This window comes from Chiloscyllium plagiosum, unplaced genomic scaffold, assembly GCF_037043375.1.
Source record: "Chiloscyllium plagiosum isolate Xiang-an unplaced genomic scaffold, Cpla_swu_hap1 HiC_scaffold_22, whole genome shotgun sequence".
Lineage (NCBI taxonomy): Eukaryota > Metazoa > Chordata > Chondrichthyes > Orectolobiformes > Hemiscylliidae > Chiloscyllium > Chiloscyllium plagiosum.
Genome location: NW_028270160.1, coordinates 14,052,515 through 14,072,782, shown reverse-complemented (window position 1 = coordinate 14,072,782; position 20,268 = coordinate 14,052,515). Strand labels below are relative to the sequence as shown.

Below are 20,268 nucleotides of genomic sequence, written 5' to 3'. Positions count from 1 at the left end.
TCTCTCTCTGTCTCTCTCTCTCTGTCTCTCTCCCCACCACTCACCCACACACCCCCAAAATCCTACAATTGGTATTTCATAAACCCCACAGTCTAGAATGCTCCCTTTAAACCAGTACTTCCCAAACCTCTTCCCACTGTGACCCCCATTTTGAGGCCTGAAAAATTATTGCAACACTTCAGTGAGAACTGAGACAATGGTGACCTGTTATAGAGGAAATACACCTTGATCAGAGCTCCATGGCTGGCTTAGAATGCACAAGCCCAAAATTTCAGCTCTGACTTCACTTGATGCTCCAAGTAACACCACCTCTCAATCTGCCTCTCCTGCTCGAGACACTCATGTTTGGCCAAGCATTTGCTCCGATTTCTTTATCTCCTTTAGCTAACAGTCACATTTTGGGCATTTTCTGTGTCTGTAAAAACACAGATTTTTGATTTTTTGAGAATCTACAGCGTGCTGTCTCAACTAGATTGCTCTACTTATGGAAGTACATTTAGTAACTTTCAAGAAGGATTTAAATCATTGTGGAAGGGAAAGAAATTGTCAACATGAGGGCAAAGAATAGGGGTGAGGCCATGGAATTTGCTACAGCCGCATAAGGTGGACTGAATGGTCTCTTTCTGTGCTGTAGCATTCTATGCAGGTGGACATGGCCAATAAGCTCATCTCTCTGCCCATTATAACCCACCCTGGCATCTGCTGCACATACCCTGCAAGTTAATGTTAGTTTAAATCCAGACCAAAGTAAAGAATCCTGCTCCTCATTGCTTCGGAGTCACACTAGGCATCAACTCCAGAGATGTACTGTATTCTGGGCTCTTATTGCAGCTATATATTTTCTCTTCCACTTTGTTTCACTACTGACATGTCCATACTTAACCTTTAAATAGTGGCATTCACATTTTATAATGTGAAATAGGTTTAAATAGAGAACAGTGATAACAGCATCTTCAGCTTTACGGACTTACTATGTCATCCTTATGTAACTTGTTTAGTCATGGTATTGTACTGCCCTGAAGACTGTGACACTTTGCCTTTTGTTTTAATAGCAAAGACCAATTTGGTTTCAAGTTGTGAAACTGATGGATAGTCTTACCAAAGGCACTTGGCTGTTGAGAGGCTTCCTTTTTAAATTGTGTGTTGATTTCTACTCTACATAACATTTTTTCTGTATTGATAATCATATGGAGTTTTTCCTAGGATATTCCAATGCAGATGAATTTCCTGTGCAATTTTTGTTGCCTTAGTTTTCTTGTGGGGAGCATGACATCCAGTTTGTGCGCAGCAAAATCCTATAAACAGCAATGTGATAATGAACTGGCTCATCTCAGATTTTGGTTGAACGATCAGCATTTACTTGAATATCAGGAAGAACTCCACTACCCATCAAAATAGTGGCTGCATGATCTTTAATGTTGACTGGAGAGGGCACGTGGGTCCTCTGTTTAATGTTTCGTCTGAAACACGTTGCAGAATCACATTTTGGCAAGGGTTGAACTTAAAAGATTATTGTAGAAATGAGAGCCCATTTAAAGAGTCCAGTGTGCTGTTTCTGGATGGCAGCTGGAATTTTGGCTTAATTTCCTGGAAACTTCCTGAGCCCTATCTGAGGTATAGTATTATCGAGATATGCTTTATGTGCTCAGCCTGTGTACATGGCTGCTTTCAAATAACCTTTTGCAATAGTGAGAATATTTTAAGTGAGGGTGAGTAACTGATTACTAAAACCTCTTAAGGTGGTAAATGGACACTTTCTTCCTTTCAGTGGGTGGTCGGAGAGACACTGTTTGGCTCTGAGAGATATCAAAGCCAAGCCAGATTCTATGCTCAGATCTAAATTGACTTAATATGTTTTACACTGTCAGTACAGTAGATTAATGTAGCACAATTGAACAGATCAGGAAAGTTTTTTTTTGAAGACATTTGTAGCTTTGGGTCTTGTTCTTGAATCTGTATGCTTCAGATTTTACACCACCAATGAATTATAGCCGATTGCACAAGGAGCCAAGACTTGTGCTCAGTTATCTTAGATGTTATCAATGCAGATTAGGTTGGTGATATGTTCACTTTAACAAAATAGTGGGGCTGATCAGTTATGTATGTCAGCTTACAAACAAGTAGGTACACATGTAGTCTGGCAAAGATGTGATTAAATGCATGTGAGCAAGACCTCTAGCTGGTTTGGATGAGGCATTCATCTGAAACCCTGTCTGCTAGGGAATGAGGAAGTATGCAAAAGATCCATGCTATCAAGAGAAGAGGACCAGCGGAGCTCTCCCTGGGCCTGGTCAATACTTATTCTTCAATCAACATCACAGAAACAGATTGTAGGATCACTATTACATTGCTGCTTGAGGGAGCTTGCTGCATGCAAATTGGCTGCAACTTTTCATACATTTCAGCAGAGACTGCACTCCAAAGAAAAACTTCAGTGACTGTTAAGTATTTTGGGAGAGGTCCAATGGTCATGGAAAACATGATGAAAGTCCTTTTTTCCTCACTGTTGCTTTGCTGCACTGACCTTGAATCTAATTGAGAAAGATAGAAGTGAGGATTGCAGGTGCTAGACACATCAGAGTTGAAAAATGTGACGCTGGAAAAGCACAGCACATCAGGCAGCATCCAGAGGAGCATGAGAGTCAGCGTTTCGGGCATAAGCCCTTCATCAGGAATGTGGGGGAGGGAAGGGGGCTGAGAGATAAATAGGGTGAGGTGAAGTGAAGGTAGCTGGGAAGACGATAGGTAGATGCAGATGGGGTGGTGATAGGTGAGAAGATAGATGGACAGTTATCTCCCCTCCCCTAATCTCATCCCAGATCCAACCCTCCCACTCTGCTCCCTCTTGTCTTACCTGTCTATCTTCCTTCCCACCTATCTGCTCCCCCCTAGTTCCAATATATCACCATCACCCTCCACCTGCATCTACCTATCGCCTTCCCAGCTACCTTCCCCACTCCTCCCCCACCCTTACTCTCCTATTTATCTCTCAGCCCATTTTCCCCCCCACATTCCTGATGAAGGGGTTATGCTGTTCCTCAGGTGCTCCCTGACCTGCTGTGCTTTTCCAGTGGCACTCTTTTCGACTCGAATTGAGAAAGGACCTCACAGATGCTCTTGATATAAAAGCCAATTTCAGCTGAACAGTGACAGAATAAGGAGTATTGGCTCGAACTGTCACATGTTGAATTTTTCGCTGATATTGTTGACCCACATCTGAAATTCAATTAGGGATTTGGAGAAAATACTGGGATAATTTTATTGTGATATAGTTTTAGGAATGACTGACTCGTCAGTATACCTTGTGATCTGTACTTATTTGAAATAATGAAGAGAAGCTGAGTTTGTTTCAACACCACATTGCTGGTTCGAGACTTGTGTATCGACATATTGGTGATGAGATTTGTCTGTGCGTGAGAGTTGATTCCTTAATGTGAATGTAATAAGCTCATGTTTGTAAAGCAGGCACTTTACCTTGGATGATACCCTGACTTCTGAGCAGAAATCTAACCCTGATTGGGATCAGTGACTCTTGCTCATTTCAGTTTGACCATAAGGATCTACATTCCACATGTGTGTACATAATTGATGCTGAATTAGCAATCCTGAGGCCAGGAGAGTGGCTAGTTCAGAATGGTATCTGAGTCTTTTTCTTTCCTGATAGAATCGAAGCATGCTGGGGCAATGCCGAAGGAAATTTTTAATCTGCTAACCCTGTTACAAAATATGAAGTTTGATCTTAGGTATAGACAATTTTTTTTTTTTATTAACATGTTGAGAGATGTTATTCCATGCCCCTAGCGCAGGTGGGACTTTTGAATCCTGTCCGGAGGTAGGAACATTATCACTGCATTATGAGCTCTAATATAAAATTTATCGACTTATGTTTTATGACAGCAATGGCTATAGTTTTGAATGTGGGCAATCTCTCTGCCAAGAGTTCACTGTGACTATTCCACATGATTTAATTAAGGTAAAATGGTGTAGTAAGGGTTCATGTGAATTCTGGTCAACAGTCAGTTTGGGTGACTTAGTTGCTATGGAGTTGAGGTTGAGGGAGGCTGATCAACTCACTGGGAAAAATGTGTTCACACCCATAGGTGATGCCAAAAATGATTGTGATGTAGAATCTTAGTTTCCAAGTCTCTCAGGTTTAAATCTGTATAAATGGGAAATTTCTGTCCTGTAGTTTAAATCAAATTGGCCATTGAATAATGTTTAGATAATGTTGGTTTTGACATGTTATAATAGGCTTGAAATGTAAAATTTTGTTGTGATCCCTTGAGTCTCTCCCTCGGAATTTAATATTGATTTCTCCTGGAATTGTAACACTAGTTAATCTGCGTGTAACTCATCAAAACTAACACACTGAGTCACTTTGATCTAAAGGTTTGCTTTTTGACTTGTTTAAAACTGTTCAAATATTGACAAGAGTCAAAAGACTAATTCTTTCTTTACATCTGTCTAGAAATTTATAGGTGTTTTTAAACCGAAAAATGAAGAACCATATGGTCACCTGAACCCTAAATGGACCAAGTGGCTACAGAAACTATGCTGTCCATGCTGCTTTGGCAGAGACTGTCTCGTTCTTAATCAGGGCTATCTCTCAGAGGCTGGGGCCAGTCTGGTGGACCAGAAACTGGGACTTAACATAGTACCAAGGACTAAGGTAGGATGCTGGACTCCATGCTTGAAATCCTTTCCCTCTCCCCAAAGCTTGGACCTATGCCTATGACACAACTCCACAGCTGTGGACAGCACTCCAGTGACTGTCTGAGTCTTTAATTGCACAACACCTGGTCCTATCCTTGCTCAGAAAGCTACATGCAACCACTTGAGATCAAATTAACTTCTCTCTCCCTGATCACACTCCACCTGATAAGTATGGAACCTTGAGCAGTGCTGATCTCTACATTTTAGATGCCCCACAGCTATCAGGATGAGCCACTGAATAGACTAAGCAGATGAGCTTGGTGCTGCTTTGTAGAAGGTCAGTACCTGTGGTTCAGGTTGGTTGCTCTTATGTTGTATTGTCAGATGCCCTAGCTGTATCTGGTTGTTAAAAAGCCATGATCAATCATATTATATTGCTGACTTTTGTTTTGTGGATCTGTGTCTATTATCTCCCTGTGGTGAGATAGTTTTGGTCCTGCCTCTGTTGCAAAATAGCATTTCAAAATAATTTCCAACAGGAAGACAAACTGTTGGGCAAGTAACTGTAGTTCAGTGGGGATGGTTTCACTCATCCCTTAAAACAGGGGAGATGTTTTGAAGTGTACAAGCTCTTTTGTTCCAATTTGTTTCATTTTATTTACCTCCACACCAGGTATATTTTCAATCATGTAGATCCTGTTCTCCAGAAATGGCTTTCTAAATTTCTTCTTCCTCCCTCCCTTCAAGATTACTCTTGAACCTCATGTTTTAATCAGTGTCTTTTTAATTTTGCTCCTTTAGATTGGGGTGTCTGTTTTGATTATTTAAGGATGTGATTGTAAATGTTTGTGCATTTTGGGGTTTTTCCTTGCATTTCCGGGCTATTTTGTTTCTGCTAAAGAAAAGGAAGTTGAATATTATACAATTCCAACATGGTGAGTGCAGTGGCTGGATACGTTACACACAGAATCCTGCCTGACTCGAACAGGGGGTGGGACAAAGCAGCAACAATGTGCAATTGATTTACTCTGTAACAATTAGTTTAATATTCCCACCTCTCAAACTCTCCAAAGGTGCAACTTTACTTTATTCCAGGTGGAAGGAGACTTGACGCTCAGCAAAGTAGTATCACCATATTCTGATCATTCAAAGTTTGCAATTAATGTAGGGCATTCCCAAAAATAGGACTGAACTGTGCTAAAATGTATTGAGCTGCACTGAGAGTAAAGGCTGCATTTTTTTCTTAACTCTGTGATTCTCTCTATAGGTGGTCTATTTGGCAAGTGAGACTTTTAACTACAGTGCAATTGATCGGGTGAAATCCAGAGGGAAGAAACTGGCTCTTGAGAAAGTGCCAAAAGTTGGGCAGCGGTTTCACAGGATTGGTTTACCTCCTAAGGTACTAGATACTAATTAATGTCATTTTTTAAAATCCCTTTCTGACCTCATCACCCCACCCCAAACCTCAGTTTGTGGTCACTCGTCCTGATGTCTCCTCCTGTAGCATTATTAATACTTAAGGTAGCTTGGGATTTTTTTTACATTAATGATACAATGTAGATTATATTCAGCTGCTTGCACCATAAGGTCTGAAATTCCTTTTCTAAAATTCTCCACCTCTCTGTTCCTCCTTTAAAAAGATTTTATAACCTGCATAGTTATCCAAATGGTTGGCCAACTCCCCAATATCATCTTATTTGACTCAGAACCACTCACCTCTCTCCACTGCCCACCAAATCCATCCATCCATCTATTTACGATTCCAGAATAGAAAGGCACAGCGTAACAGCTCTACCGCTGTCTTGGCTACTATAACTGAACATAGGACTGGAAACCAAGGGCCGTTTATATTCTGTGTCCTGAGACAGATACAGTTCAGTTACCCTGCTATTATTCTACAAAGAGATGCCGAATTCTTACATTATATTCTGTCTCCAGATTTGCCCGTGTGGAGGTTGGTCCCTGTCAATTACAGCTAATTGGCTTGCGGTGGTGGGAGGTGGAAGCCAAATGATGTAGAAATTTTACAATGTCACAATGACCTACATTTGTTCTGTTTGTTTGGAAGTGGAGAGGGCAGTTTGCTCAGTGTTTTTGGAGAGGGAGTGTGCAGTATTCAGTGGCAAAATTGAGCCTTCTGTCACATGAATGCTGAAGGACATGGTATCTAATGAACTTTGCATCATAAGTAATTGTTAACCATTAAATTAGATTATGGCCTTTTGTATTCATTTTAAGTCCGTTTATATTATTTATTTATCATGTCAGTTGTAACCTTAATGGTTCCATTGAGGGGTTGTGGCCCCCAATGGTGTCTTATTATGAGCATTTGCTCATGATGTTAGTGTTAACAGCACGATATTTGGGCCCTTCTCTTCAAACTCCACAAACTTGCTTCTACCCTTAATCTTATCACATCTACATACCTTTCTATTCCTTCTATGTATCCAACTTCAGTTGAGAGTCTCTGTGATATTCCTGTCAAATTGTGGTAGCAAAGTCTACAGTCTAACCAGTCTTTTCTGGTGAAAATTCTTACGGCCTCTAGTTGTGGTCTCGACTGCAAATAGAAGCATTTTTCATATCTATCATCTTACTCTGTCCAAAGGACAAAGCACAGACTTGTTTAATCTTTTCTGATGAGTGAAAAAGCTCTCAATTTTGTTGTCATTCCAGTAAATTCGTTTTTTGCATTTTCTAATAGATAAAGACAACAAGCTATTGATGTGATCACAAAGTAATTGTCCAGTGTAAATGAGTTAAAATAATGCATGCTTTTCCCCCATACTCCTTTTCAGGTTGGTTCCTTCCAGTTGTTTGTAGAAGGTTATAAAGATGCAGATTACTGGTTGCGGAGGTTTGAAGCAGAGCCCTTGCCTGAAAAAACCAATCGCCAGCTGCAACTGCAATTTGAACGGCTTGTTGTTCTGGACTACATCATCAGGAACACAGGCCAGTATGCATGGCACATTGTCAATTTCCTGTCCTCTTCCAAAGGGGTTAACCCCTTGTTAGAGATGCACTTCCAACAAGGCCACTGACTGCCTTGCTTCTGGCGCTTTGTCTAAGGGCCATTCTTTGTGTGTTTGTATGTGTGCATGTACATGCTAGGCGCAAGTGCCATTGACCGTTTTCTTCCTTGACCATTAGGATATTGGGAACTGCAGTTCCCTTGCAGCACTAGTTTGGACTTCATACATTTACTCCAATGTCTCAAGTCACCCTGAAGTTTTGAGGTCTTGGACATACTTGCAGTTTGAACAGGAGGATTAGTGATATTAGTGGAGTGAGGTCTCCGTTTGACCTGGAAAGCTGGAAGTGCCAGCAGGTTGGCCAGCATCTGCAAAAGAGAGATCAACATTTTTTCGGTGGAACGTTAGAGGCTATTGGATAAGATTCGCAATTTCCCTTAGCTGTTCCGCGATGTCTAGGAAATCGGTGGTGGTCACTTATCCTTGGATTCCTCTTAGAAACTGGGCTCCTGTGCAGATATTAGGCGTGCACTGCTTCTGACAAGGATGCAGCCTTGTCAAACTGCCTTCATTGTATCTTTTGGGCCTTTCGTAACTTGACCCAGAGTAGACATTAAACTCACTGGCCTACACTGGGCGGCTCATTGGTTAGCACTGCTGCATCACGGGACCAGGGTCCCAGGTTCGATTCCAGCCTCTGGCGACTGTCTGTGTGGAGTTTGCACGTTCTCCCCGTGTCTGTGTGGTTTTGCTCCCATAGTCCAAAGATGTGCAGGTCAGGTGAATTGGCCATGCTAAGTTGCCCATAGTGTTAGGTGCATTAGTCAGAGGGAAATGGATCTGGGTGGGCTACTCTTCGGAGGGTCGGTGTGGACTGGTTGGGCTGAAGGGCCCGTTTCCACACTGCACGTAATCTAAATCTATAATTCCTGGGGCATGGTTATTATTTCACCAATTCAATTGTATTTCTTTAGAGTAGTCAGAGTTCCTGCAACTTCATGTGTTGTTTCATTTCAGAATGCTCAAATGTTATCCTCTGGCTTCTGAAGTGTAGTCTTAAGGCTGCATGACTGTTCAATATTGTGAACCTTTTATGATATCCTCTGTTTCCCTTTCCAGGTCAGGTAAATTACTGGTTTCCTTCCAGTAAAGACCAGAGCAAATGCTGTTGAATGTGTTTCAGTAGACGCAGATGATAAGGAGACAAAGATGATTAAGAATAAATCGGTATAAGTTTGTAGCAATGTTCTCCCTAATGAGTTGAACTGAGTTTGTGTGTAAATGTTCAGCTTTAGCCCTGAGAGAGCATGATGTTAAGTATGAGGGAAGTATCTACAAGCTTTCTTGCCAAGTTGCCAAAGAAAAGTCGTCTTTTTTGCATAGCTCAGTGGATAAATTTCAGTCTAATGTACTGAACCAGACAAACCATGGAAGTTCTGGTTCCTGGTTGTTTGATTCTGAGCTGATTGGTTTCGGTATGGGTGAGTTGTTTCAATTGGCATCGTGCTGTACCTTGGGTTTGGGAGAGCAAGGGAACAAAGTGTAAGTTATGGGGGTGTGCAGTTGATAAACAAATGTTTCATCACAAATTCATTCTTTCCACAGATCGAGGTAATGATAATTGGCTGATCAAATACGACTGTCCTATGGATAGTGGCGGCTCAAAGGTGAGCAGAACTGCTTTCCAGCATATTTAGAGCTAGGACTTTTGTCTGTGGAAATATGTTCATTCTACAGAGCCATGCATTAAAGCCATGTTCCTTTTATTGAAGTTATATTTCTATTACTGATGCAAATTTTGATTTTTGGTATTATCCATTAAAGTACTAAAGTACTTTTGGAACCTTTACCTTTGTGAAATTCAAAGAACAGTATCGCACAGAAATAGGCCCTTCGGCCCAACAAGTCTGTGCCGATACATGATTCCTTCTAAACTAAAAACCTTTTGCTTCTTTGCAGTCCATTTATCTCTATCTCTTGCCTATTCATATGTCTGTCAACATGCTCCTTAAATGTTGCTTATGTATCTGCATCTGCCACCTGCTTTGGCAGCACATTCCAGGCACTTGCTTCACTATGCCTTTTTAAAATAAAACTCTAATCAACTTTGTGAGATAGGACCTTCCCCATGCAAAGCCATGCTGCTTATTGCTAATAACTCCTTATTTTCCTAAATGTTAGTAAATCCTATCCTCTAATAGTCTTCTCCAACAGTTTCCCTACCACTGAAGTAAGGCACAGCTGCCTATAATTTCTTAGTTTCACCCTAATGCTCTCCTTGAACAAAAGGACACCGGTGGTTATTTTGCTGTCCTCTGGTACCTCCCCTGTGGCAAATGTAATTCCTCTCTGGCAAATGTAATTCCTCTCTTCAAGAAATGAAATAGGGAAATCCCCGGCAATTACAGACCAGTAAGTCTCACGTCTGTCATCTGCAAGGTGTTAGAAAGGATTCTGAAGGATAGGATTTATCACCATCTGGAAGAGCATGGCTTGATTAAATGCAGTCAACACGGCTTTGAGAGGGGCAGGTCATGCCTCACAAACCATATCGAGTTCTTTTGAGGATGTGACTAGAAAAGTTGATGAGGGTCGAGCTGTGGATGTTGTATATTTGGACTTCAGCAAGGCATTTGATAAGGTTCCCCATGGTAGGCTTATTCAGAAGGTCAGGAGGAATGGGATTCAGGGGAACATAGCTGTCTGGATACAGAATTGGCTGGCCAACAGAAGACAGCAAGTGGTAGTAGAAGGAAAATATTCTACCTGGAAGTCAGTGGTGAGTGGTGTTCCACAGGGCTCTGTCCTTGTGCCTCTATTGTTTGTAATTTTTATTAATGACTTGGATGAGGGGATTGAAGGATGGATCAGCAAGTTTGCAGATGACAGAGGTTGGAGGTGTCGTTGACAATATAGAGGGCTGTTGTAGGCTGCAGCAGGACATTGACAGGATGCAGAGATGGGCTGAGAGGTGGCAGATGGAGTTCAACCTGGATAAATGTGAGGTGATGCATTTTGGAAGGTCGAATCTGAAAGCTGAGTACAGCATTAAGGATAGGATTCTTGGCAGTGTGGAGGAACCGAGGGATGCAGGTACATAGATCCCTTAAAATGGCCACCCAAGTGGACAGGGTTGTTAAGAAAGCATATGGTGTTTTGGCTTTCATTAACAGGGGGATTGAGTTTGAGTCGTGAGATCTTGTTGCAGCTCTATAAAACTTTGGTTAGACCGCACTTGGAATACTGCGTCCAGTTCTGGTCGCCCTATTATAAGAAAGATGTGGGTGCTTTGGAGAGGGTTCAGAGGAGGTTTGCCTGGACTGGAGGGCTTATCTTATGAGGAGAGGTTGACTGAGCTCGGACTTTTTTCATTGGAGAAAAGGAGGAGGAGAGGGGACCTAATTGAGGTATACAAGGTAATGAGAGGCATAGATAGTCGATAGCCAGAGACTATTTCCCAGGGCAGAAATGACTAACACGAGGGATCATAGTTTTAAGCTGGTTGGAAGAAAGTATAGAGGGGATGTCAGAGGCGGGTTCTTTACACAGAGTTGTGAGAGCATGGAATTCGTTGCCAGCAGCAGTTGTGGAGGCAGGGTCTTTGGGGACATTTAAGAGACTGCTGGACATACATATGGTCACAGAAATTTGAGGGTGCATTCATGAGGATCAGTGGTCGGCACAACATCGTGGGCTGAAGGGCCTGTTCTGTGCTGTACTGTTCTATGTTCTATACAAAGATATCATTTAAGGCCCCAGCAATTTCTTTACCTGCCTCCATCAGCATCCTGGGATAGATCCCATCAGGTCCTTGTCTACCTTTTCGAAACACCCAAAATCATCTTTTTCTTTTATTGACATGACCTAGAGTATCAACATAGCCATCGTGTGACTTGCCATCTTGAGACCTGCCATCTCCTTTGTGAATGCTGATGTAAAGTATTTGTGAAGGACCTCACCTGCTTCATCTGGCTCCGGCATAAATTCCTTCCCTTGACCTTGAATGGACCTACCCTTTCGGCAAAAGTGAGGACTACAGATGCTGGAGATAAGAGTGGAGGGTGTGGTGCTGGAAAAGCGCAACAGGTCAGGCAGCATCCGAGGAGCAGAAGAGTCGACGTTTTGGGCAAAAGCTCTTCAGGAAGGGCTTTTGCCCGAAATGTCGACTGTTCAAAGACATTTTATGGCCCTTTTTAGCCTTCCTGATTCCTTGTTTGAGTTCTTTAAGCAGGATAAACCAGTGATTGTCATCTATAATTGAAAATAGAGATGGTTAGAGTTGCAAGAAGAAGAAATACCATGCCTTGCATTTCTAAAATAAGGAATGAACTTAACTGAATCTGGAGATCTCCCACAGCCCATCTCTTTGGAACAAACCAGTTTGCTGATCTGTGATCTGTTTTTAGAGCCCTCAGTCTGTTGGGAGCATGTGATGATGCTCTAGCTCCACTACCCTTTAGATCATCACAAAGGTCAAAGATTTAATCAATTTACCCAAATTTTGTCTGAACTTGTGTAAACAGGAAACACTGAACAGGTTTCTGTCCTGAATAATAAACTACTACTTAATACAAATAAATCTGCTCCAACCATAAGGAAACAATTTGAATTCTAAACTCTACATCTCCTTAAACTTGAACAAACTTGTGCAGACAATCAAAGACAGACATAAAAATCGTGCATGTTATGGATGGAGAAAAGAATTTAAGGGAGCATTGTTCATTAGCACCTGTCCACAGGATTCAGTGATGTGTCCATTTGTTTCTTCCAAGACCTTCTGGTCTTTCCATGTGGAGACAGGATATTTGGTACTGTAATTATTCAGTGTCTCAGTCACTTGTCAGAGGCAGCAACTTACAACCAAATGGTGAGTGAGAATAGCTAGCTATCTTCTAATTCTTTGTTATTTGTCTGCAAGGAGATTTTATTTTGAGTCTGGAAGCTTTCTCCTCTAGTGTTAACACACTGGCTCCTGGGCAGTTGAATAGTTTAACATAGATTTATAATCATGCTCTTTACTCCTGACTCTCCCAACTGGTCCCAATCAGCAGGCTTTCTTGAGGCAAAACTGCCCCAAAACGCACATCCCTTGTTCCCATGATTCTTCAGCTTCTCTCCATAACACCCCCAGACCCTCCACCCCCAAACCACTGCTTGAAAAAAGCAACAATGTAAATACAACTCATAATGAACTCAGTGACCTGTTTCAAAACTACAACATCTTATTTCACAGCTTCCTTGATTTAAAGCAGTTTCCTATTCCCATTTTGGTCCACAGTCCAAAAGGAAAATAAAGGGTCTTCTGAAGAAGGGACTGGAGCTGAAAAGTTAACTTTAACTTCGTTCAACAGATGCTGCGACATCTGTTGAGATTTTCCAGCAAATTCTGTTTTCCTTTTACGTTTCGAGCAGCTGCAGTTCTCGCAGTTTTAAAAGGATCTGGTCTTTCCATGTGTTTTCTTACAGGAGAATGACTGGGTTGTGGTGAAAGAGCCTGTTATAAAGATTGCAGCAATAGATAACGGTTTGGCATTCCCTCTGAAGCACCCAGACTCATGGAGAGCCTGTGAGTAAATTTAAATTCAGATATTTTGCAAAGCAGAATTTTCTAAGACTTTTTAAATTCCTGAGTCTTGTGTTTAATTTTTGACTTTGGGTTTTGACCTCCGAGAATGTGGCAAATGGCAACTGATCAGACAGACGTATGAACAGTGAGTTTTGAGAAGATTTGTAGCTCGGGTTGAGATTCTGGATGTAAGTTTACGCGCTGAGCTGGAAGGTTTATTTTCAGACATTTTATCACCGTATTAAGTAACCTCATCAGTGAGTCTCTGGTAAGCACTGGTGGTATGACCTGATTTTTATTTATATGTTTTGGTTTTCCTTATGTTGGTGATTTTTCTCTGGGGTGGTAAATGGGATCTAAGTCAACATGTTTGTTGATTTAGTTCTGGTTGGAGTGCCATTCTTCTAGGAATTCTTGCGCTTGTCCTAGGATGGATCTGTTGTCCCAGTCGAAGTGGTGTCCTTCCTCATCTGTAAATAAAGATACTAGTGAGAGTGGGTCATGTCTTTTTGTGGCTAGTTGATGTTCATGTATCCTAGTGGCTAGTTTTCTGCCTGTTTGTCCAATGTAGTGTTTGTTACAGTCCTTGTACAGTATTTTGTAAATGACATTAGTTTTACTTGTTATCTGTATAGGGTCTTTCAAGTTCATTAGCTGCTGCTTTAGTGTGTTGGTGGGTTTGTGGGCTACCATGATGCCAAGGGGTATGAGTAGTCAGGCAGTCATTTCTAAGGTGTCTTTGATGTAGGGGAGAGTGGATGGGTTAAGACGCATACACCAAACGCCACCAACTTCATCAGCAAGGGCAACATTGTCAAGCTAGTGGACCTAAGCCTTACCACCCACTTCGCCTTCAACAGCAAAACCAACAGAACGCCCATGGGATCTCCAATATCGGGGTTCTTAGCAGAGGCAGTAATGCAGAGACTCTAACAAACAGCTCTGCCAACCATCCAACCCAAACTTTGGGTCCGCTATGAGGATGACACCGTTGTCATCTCTAAATGAAACAAACTAGAGGAAACCTTCAATACCCTTACTGGCTTACAATTCATTAAAGAGGAGGAAAACAACAAGGAACTGCCATTCCTAAAGGTCACAGTAGAGTGATCAGCCAATGGGGAACTTCAAACCAGTGTCTACAGCAATCATCCCAACATCCACAAATGAAACTGCATTAGAACATTATTTCAATGAGCCAACACACACTGCAGCACAGAGGAACCACGAAGCGCAGAATACAGTGTATTCAAAAAGAACAGGTACCCAATGAACACAGTCCACTGATTTCTCAGCAACAAACCCAAACAAGCAGACAAAACATGTCCAAGTACCCTAGCCACTCTCCCCTATATCAAAGACATCTCTGAAATGACTGCCAGACTACTCAGACCCCTTGGCAACATGGTAGCCCACAAACCCACCAACACACTAAAACAGCAGCTAATGAAGTTGAACTTGAAAGACCCTATACAGACGACAAGCAAAACTAATGTAATTTACAAAAAACCTTGCAAGAACTGTAACAAACACTACATTGGACAAACAGGCAGAAAACTAGTCATCGGGATACGTGAACATCAACTAGCCACAAAAAGATATGACCCACTCTCACTAGTATTTTTGCATACAAATGAGGAAGGACAGTACTTCGACTAGGACAACACATCCATCCTAGGACAAGCCAGAGGCACGTGCAAGAGTTCCTAGAAGCATGGCATTCCAACCAGAACACTATCAACAAGCACATTGACCACCCCTGAAGAAAATGAACGGACATGGCATCATCACAGGAAATTACAACAACAACCCAAGGAAATCTAAACACAAATGAAAAGCAGGCCTTACCACCAGTGTTTTACCAGAGGCTCACTGATGATGTTACCTAGTATCGTGATGAAACGTCTGAAAACTAACCTTCCAGCTCAGCGCGCAAACTTGCATCCAGACATATGAACAGTCAAAAAGTGTCAGGTGTGTTCTTGGGGCTTGAATAGAGACTGTTTGAAACTTTTTGTGCAGTGGATTATTACAAAATAAATACATTTATCAGAAGGTGCTGGAGCTGAATGCCAAGAAGCAGGAGGAGCAGTTCTGACAGACATTTTAAAGAAAAATGGATTCTAACAGATCCAGCTAAGCATTTGTACATTATCAGGGCTCACACCTTCAGAACCCTGGAGCTTTATAAACAGACCAGAATCTTGATTGCTTTCCTCTCCTGAACCTCCTGTGTACTATGGACGTAGTGGGCATGTGTTGATTTGGGCTGTTTGAGTATCAACTTTCACATGCCCCAACCACTAAATACAAGAGAATGTTTTCAAGAAATGGGAAGAAGTTTTTTTGGCAATGCTTTTCTTCTTTTGCAGATCCTTTTTACTGGGCCTGGCTGCCTCAAGCGAAGATTCCATTTTCCCAGGAAATTAAGGACCTTGTTCTTCCTAAAATTTCTGACCCGAACTTTGTAAAAGATTTGGAAGAGGACCTTTACGAGCTATTCAAGGTTAGCGATCTGAACACCCATTTCATAATTTACAGACTCTGATTAGGAGGTCCTTGTGAGGCGGAATTGAATGGGCTGCTTTTTGAAAGCTAGCCAGTTTTTATGGCTGAGGAGATAAATTTCAGGAGCTCAGCAACACTCTCTCTCACACTCCTGACTACAATTTTTGCTTTTGCTTTCCGTGCAGTGACACATCCCATAAATGAATTAAACAAAAAGGGGCAATCATTTAGTGACAGTGAAATTTTCAGTACCCATTTGATCTAGGGAAGGTGGAAGTCCTGCAGTATGAATTTATTTGCAGTATTAAAGTGAATGCATATTGTACTTGAGATCAGAGTAAGGATTGGTGGTAGGTGGTGTTGGTAATAAGAAGCACTTCGAGTGATGAATTGAAATGTGTCTCCATTTTGACCACATGCGCAATATATTGCACGATATTGAAAAACGCTATGGTGCAGCCTTGTCAGATATAGAATAGTATCACAATTCCTTGGTATCTCACTTTATAAGTTGGTGGGGTGTGCAAATAAAATGCTGCAGTGTGTGAACACATAGGAAGAGAACAGCTTGTCTATGTTTTGAGTAGCAAAGATAGCACTTTCCTGCTCCTACCGTATCTTCAGTTATTACAGCCCCAATCTCTTGCACTCAGATCACAGCAACAAAGTACAAGAGGGGCTGTTTGCTGTTTTTCACTGGTCCTAAGGCGTAAAAGCTGATAACTGGGTTGGGCGTAGTTTTGTTCCCCATCTAGTCTGTGCTGCATTGATTTATTACCCATGTCATTTGCCATGTTTCCTGGTTGTTGGTTTCTGTCTGCAGCCCTTTCTTACATTGTGTCTTGACAGCAAATGAATTATACAGGCTACAGAGCAGAAACAAACTCTGTCCTCAACTGATTTGCTGTAAAATGGATTGATGTAATCATTGCTGTTATGTGGCTTGTCTGAAGACCTTGAATTCCAACTGGGGGAGGGGCTGCCTCGGCAGTGAATGTTTGTTGAACGTGCAATCTTGTTCATGGCATCAGAGTTAAAGCATTTATTTCTTTCTTTTGCAGAAAGATCCAGGATTTGATCGGGGACAGTTCTACAAACAGATTTCTGTTATGAGAGGGCAGGTGAGCCACTGGGAGTTACTTGTATCCTGGGCTTGCTTGAAAGATGTCTGAAGAAAACACATCATTCCAGTCCCCTCAAAGAATACCAATATAGCAAGGGCTCCTGAAGTGCTCCGGGAGTTTGGGAAGAATGGTGCAAAACCGGAGGTTGGGGTTTGACTGCCTTTTTCTGTTCCGATCAAATGGACCAGTGCAGTTTGACTTTCTTTTTAAAGCCCCATCTAGCCATTCAAAATCAGAAATGTACCTGCTATCTGCAACTAAATTGTCCTGATCACTCTGCATCCTTGTTTTGGGGTTCATCCACCCTGATGACCTTGTTCTTCCTCCTTTTCCCCCCAAAGTAGACCCTCCATTTCTTCCTCTGGATCATGAAGATGATCAGCCCGAGGTGGGAGTTTTGACCTGGCCAGCAAAGTGGTCATGTATTAGTGGGAGGAAGGCTCACCCTTGCTCCTTCCTCAAGTCCTTTCTGAATTGGCTTGTATGGGTGGCATCAGGAACCTTTCTCATGTGCAATAATGAATGGATGGCTTTCAGTGGATGAGAAACTGAAACTGAATCCAGGTGATACCCATTGTGCATCCATTCTCATTTTGTCCAGCTAAAAGGAGGAAGGAGCAGTGCTAGTTTCTTTGCCATTTATAATCAAGAGGCCTGCACTTGTACTCCTGAGAGTGTAGGTTCAAATCCCCACCATAGCTCAGATTTTGAATTCAGTTTATTTAACAAGATTCCGGAAGTTATTTCAACACTCGAGGGAGAATGATTGAAGAGTTTGCTATGAAGAAGGCTTGTGTTTGATAGTGAGGAAGAAAGCTGTAGACTTTAGGAAGCTATTAGTGTAGGACTGCTCAGGTAGGCAGACAAGTGTCAAATAGAATTCAGTCCAGAGAAATGTGAACTGATGCACTTGGAAGCACAACCAAGGCAAAGGAAATCACAATAAATGGAAGGATGCTGAAAAATGTAGAGGAACAAAGGATATTGAAATGCATATCCACATCTCTAAAGGTGGCAGGGTGGTTTACTAAGTCACCTAGGAAAATTTCCTTTGTCAGTTGAAGCCTGGAGTGTAAGAGCAGTGTTACATACAGGTAAGTTAGAACTGTATAAAATGATAATTAGATGGCTACTAAATTAGTGAAGAGTCCTACTCCCAACATTACAGGAAGGATGCGATTACACCAGAGATGGTACAGAGGAGAGATATAAAGATGTTGCCATGATTGGAAAGTTTTAGTAATGAGAAAAGATTGAGTACATCATGGAGAGGGACATAGTTAATTTTCCAAGTCCAGTATGCCTCTTAATCAAAAGCTCCAAAGAAAAGTGATACTGGACTCAACGTTAACATTGTTTCTCTCTCCAGGAGCTAAGGCACCTGAGTTTCTCCAACACTTTGTTTTATTACATTCATCCCTGGCCAATATTCACTGGGAGATTCATCCCATCCTTCTTGTTTGCCCAATCCATTTTTAATACAACTTTGGCGACTTTGTTTCTGTGAATCAAGAACGGCCCTTAAAATGTTCAACTTGGTTCTTCAAACAGTTTCTGTCGGGATGTGCATCAAATTCTTGCATCGCCAGATGTAACTGGTGACATCTGGAATTGAAATTACTATTTTTATATTTAGAATGTTACCATTGCTACACACTCTCAAAATAAAAACAAGGGTATTCGTTATTTGCACAGTCAGCTAACCCTGCTAAAGTAAGCAGTAGACATGCCTCTGAGCTGGAGAATATTAAAGTCAGTCAACCTGCAAGTTTTTTAATTACTCGTTCACATGATGTGTATGTTTTGGTAAGGCGGTCATTTGTTGCCTATCCCAGTTACTTGTGAACTGATTGCCTTGCTTGGCCATTACAGCATACTGTTCAGATTCAATGTCTGCTTTACAGACAAGCAATAAATACTAGCCCAGCTGGTGATGTTCCCATCCTATGAAAGCATTTAACAAAAACACACCCTGTGGATGTGGCATGAGGTATTAGCGTTGTCACTGGATGAGTGATTTGGAACCCTAATTTCACCATACAAGATGGTGAAATCCGAATTCAGTTTTTAAAAAAGGAATTAAAAAATCTAATCTAATGGTGACCATGTGACCACAGTCATCAAAACCCATCTGGTTTGTTAATATCCTTTTGGAAACGAAATCTGCTGTTCTTATCTGGTCTGGCCTATATACAATTCAAAACCATGGCAATATGTTTGTCTCTTAACTTCCCTCTGGGACAATAAGGGGTAGGCAATAAATATTTGCCAACAATACCCATATCCCATGAACAAGTGTGCACCAGACCACACAAGGATAACAGTTTTCCTTCCCTAAAGGGCATCAGTGAACTAGATTGGTCACCTTTACTGAGATTGTTTTTCAATTCTGCACTTATTAATGAATTTTAAATTCCACCAGCTGCAAAAGTGGGATTTGAACTCACGTCGCCTGAAATCTAGCCTGGGGCACTCAACAGTGGCACTGCATCCATTCCCTCCACAACTAATACTCATTGGCAGCAGTGTCTACTATCTAAAAGATGCACTGTGGAAATTCACATAAGATCCTTAGCATCTTCCAAACCCATGACCACTTCCATCAGAAGGACAGCAGCAGCAGATACACAGGAACAGAACCACCTTCAAGTTCCCATTCAAGCCACTCACCATCCTGATTTGGAAATATATTGCCAGTCCTTCACTGCTGGGTCAAAATCCTGGAATTTGCTCCCTAACAGCATTGTGGATCAACCCACAGCACGTGGACTGCAGCATTCAAGAAGGCAGCTTACCTTCTCAAGGGCAACTAGGAACAGGCAACAAATGCTGGCCAGTCAGTGGCACTCTTATCCCACAAATGAATAAATAAAAAATAAATAAAATCCAGTGACTCCCCAAAGTACATGCAATGTGAAGATTATCTGGGACAGGAAGGGATCAGGCTTGGCTAATGCATATCATGATTAAATCTCTCAGTAATGCTTGTGCTGTCTAGGCTTGCTGTGCATGTAGAGACTGGATCAAGTTTGACTCCAATGCCTGTTCCCTTTTGAGCTGCTGAATAGTCTTCCACTGCTCATCTGTCTAATCTAGCACTGGATGTGTAACCATCTGGATTAACTACTGAAACATTGCTAAATGTTCAGCTCATAGCTAGAACAGGAGAGAAAATGTCCTGCTTTAGAATTAGATGTGAAGGCTCATGGCACTTGAGAGCTCCAAGTTTGTCAGGAAAGACCTAAAGAGAGGGCTGAGAGCCAGGAGTGGACATGAGAAGTCATTGGCAGGTAGGATCGGAAAACCCTAAAGCTTTCTATAGGTATATCAGGAATAAAAGAATGACTATAGAAAGATTAGGACCAATCAAGGATAGTAGTGGGAAGTTGTGCTTGGAGTCTGAGGAGATAGGGAAAGTACTAAATGAGCATTTTTTATCAATGTT

General features: G+C 41.7%; 1 protein-coding gene across 1 annotated transcript in view; it reads left to right on the top strand.

The window, feature by feature from the left end:
- pi4k2a (phosphatidylinositol 4-kinase type 2 alpha) overlaps positions 1–20,268 on the top strand; it is a 29,746-nt gene that overhangs the window by 1,072 nt on the left and 8,406 nt on the right. The window contains exons 2-8 of the mRNA XM_087999255.1: positions 4,469–4,669; positions 5,921–6,052; positions 7,452–7,605; positions 9,231–9,292; positions 13,092–13,191; positions 15,564–15,697; positions 16,761–16,820. Coding sequence (XP_087855381.1) covers positions 4,469–4,669; positions 5,921–6,052; positions 7,452–7,605; positions 9,231–9,292; positions 13,092–13,191; positions 15,564–15,697; positions 16,761–16,820 — 843 coding nt within the window. The remainder of the gene's footprint in view (positions 1–4,468; positions 4,670–5,920; positions 6,053–7,451; positions 7,606–9,230; positions 9,293–13,091; positions 13,192–15,563; positions 15,698–16,760; positions 16,821–20,268) is intronic.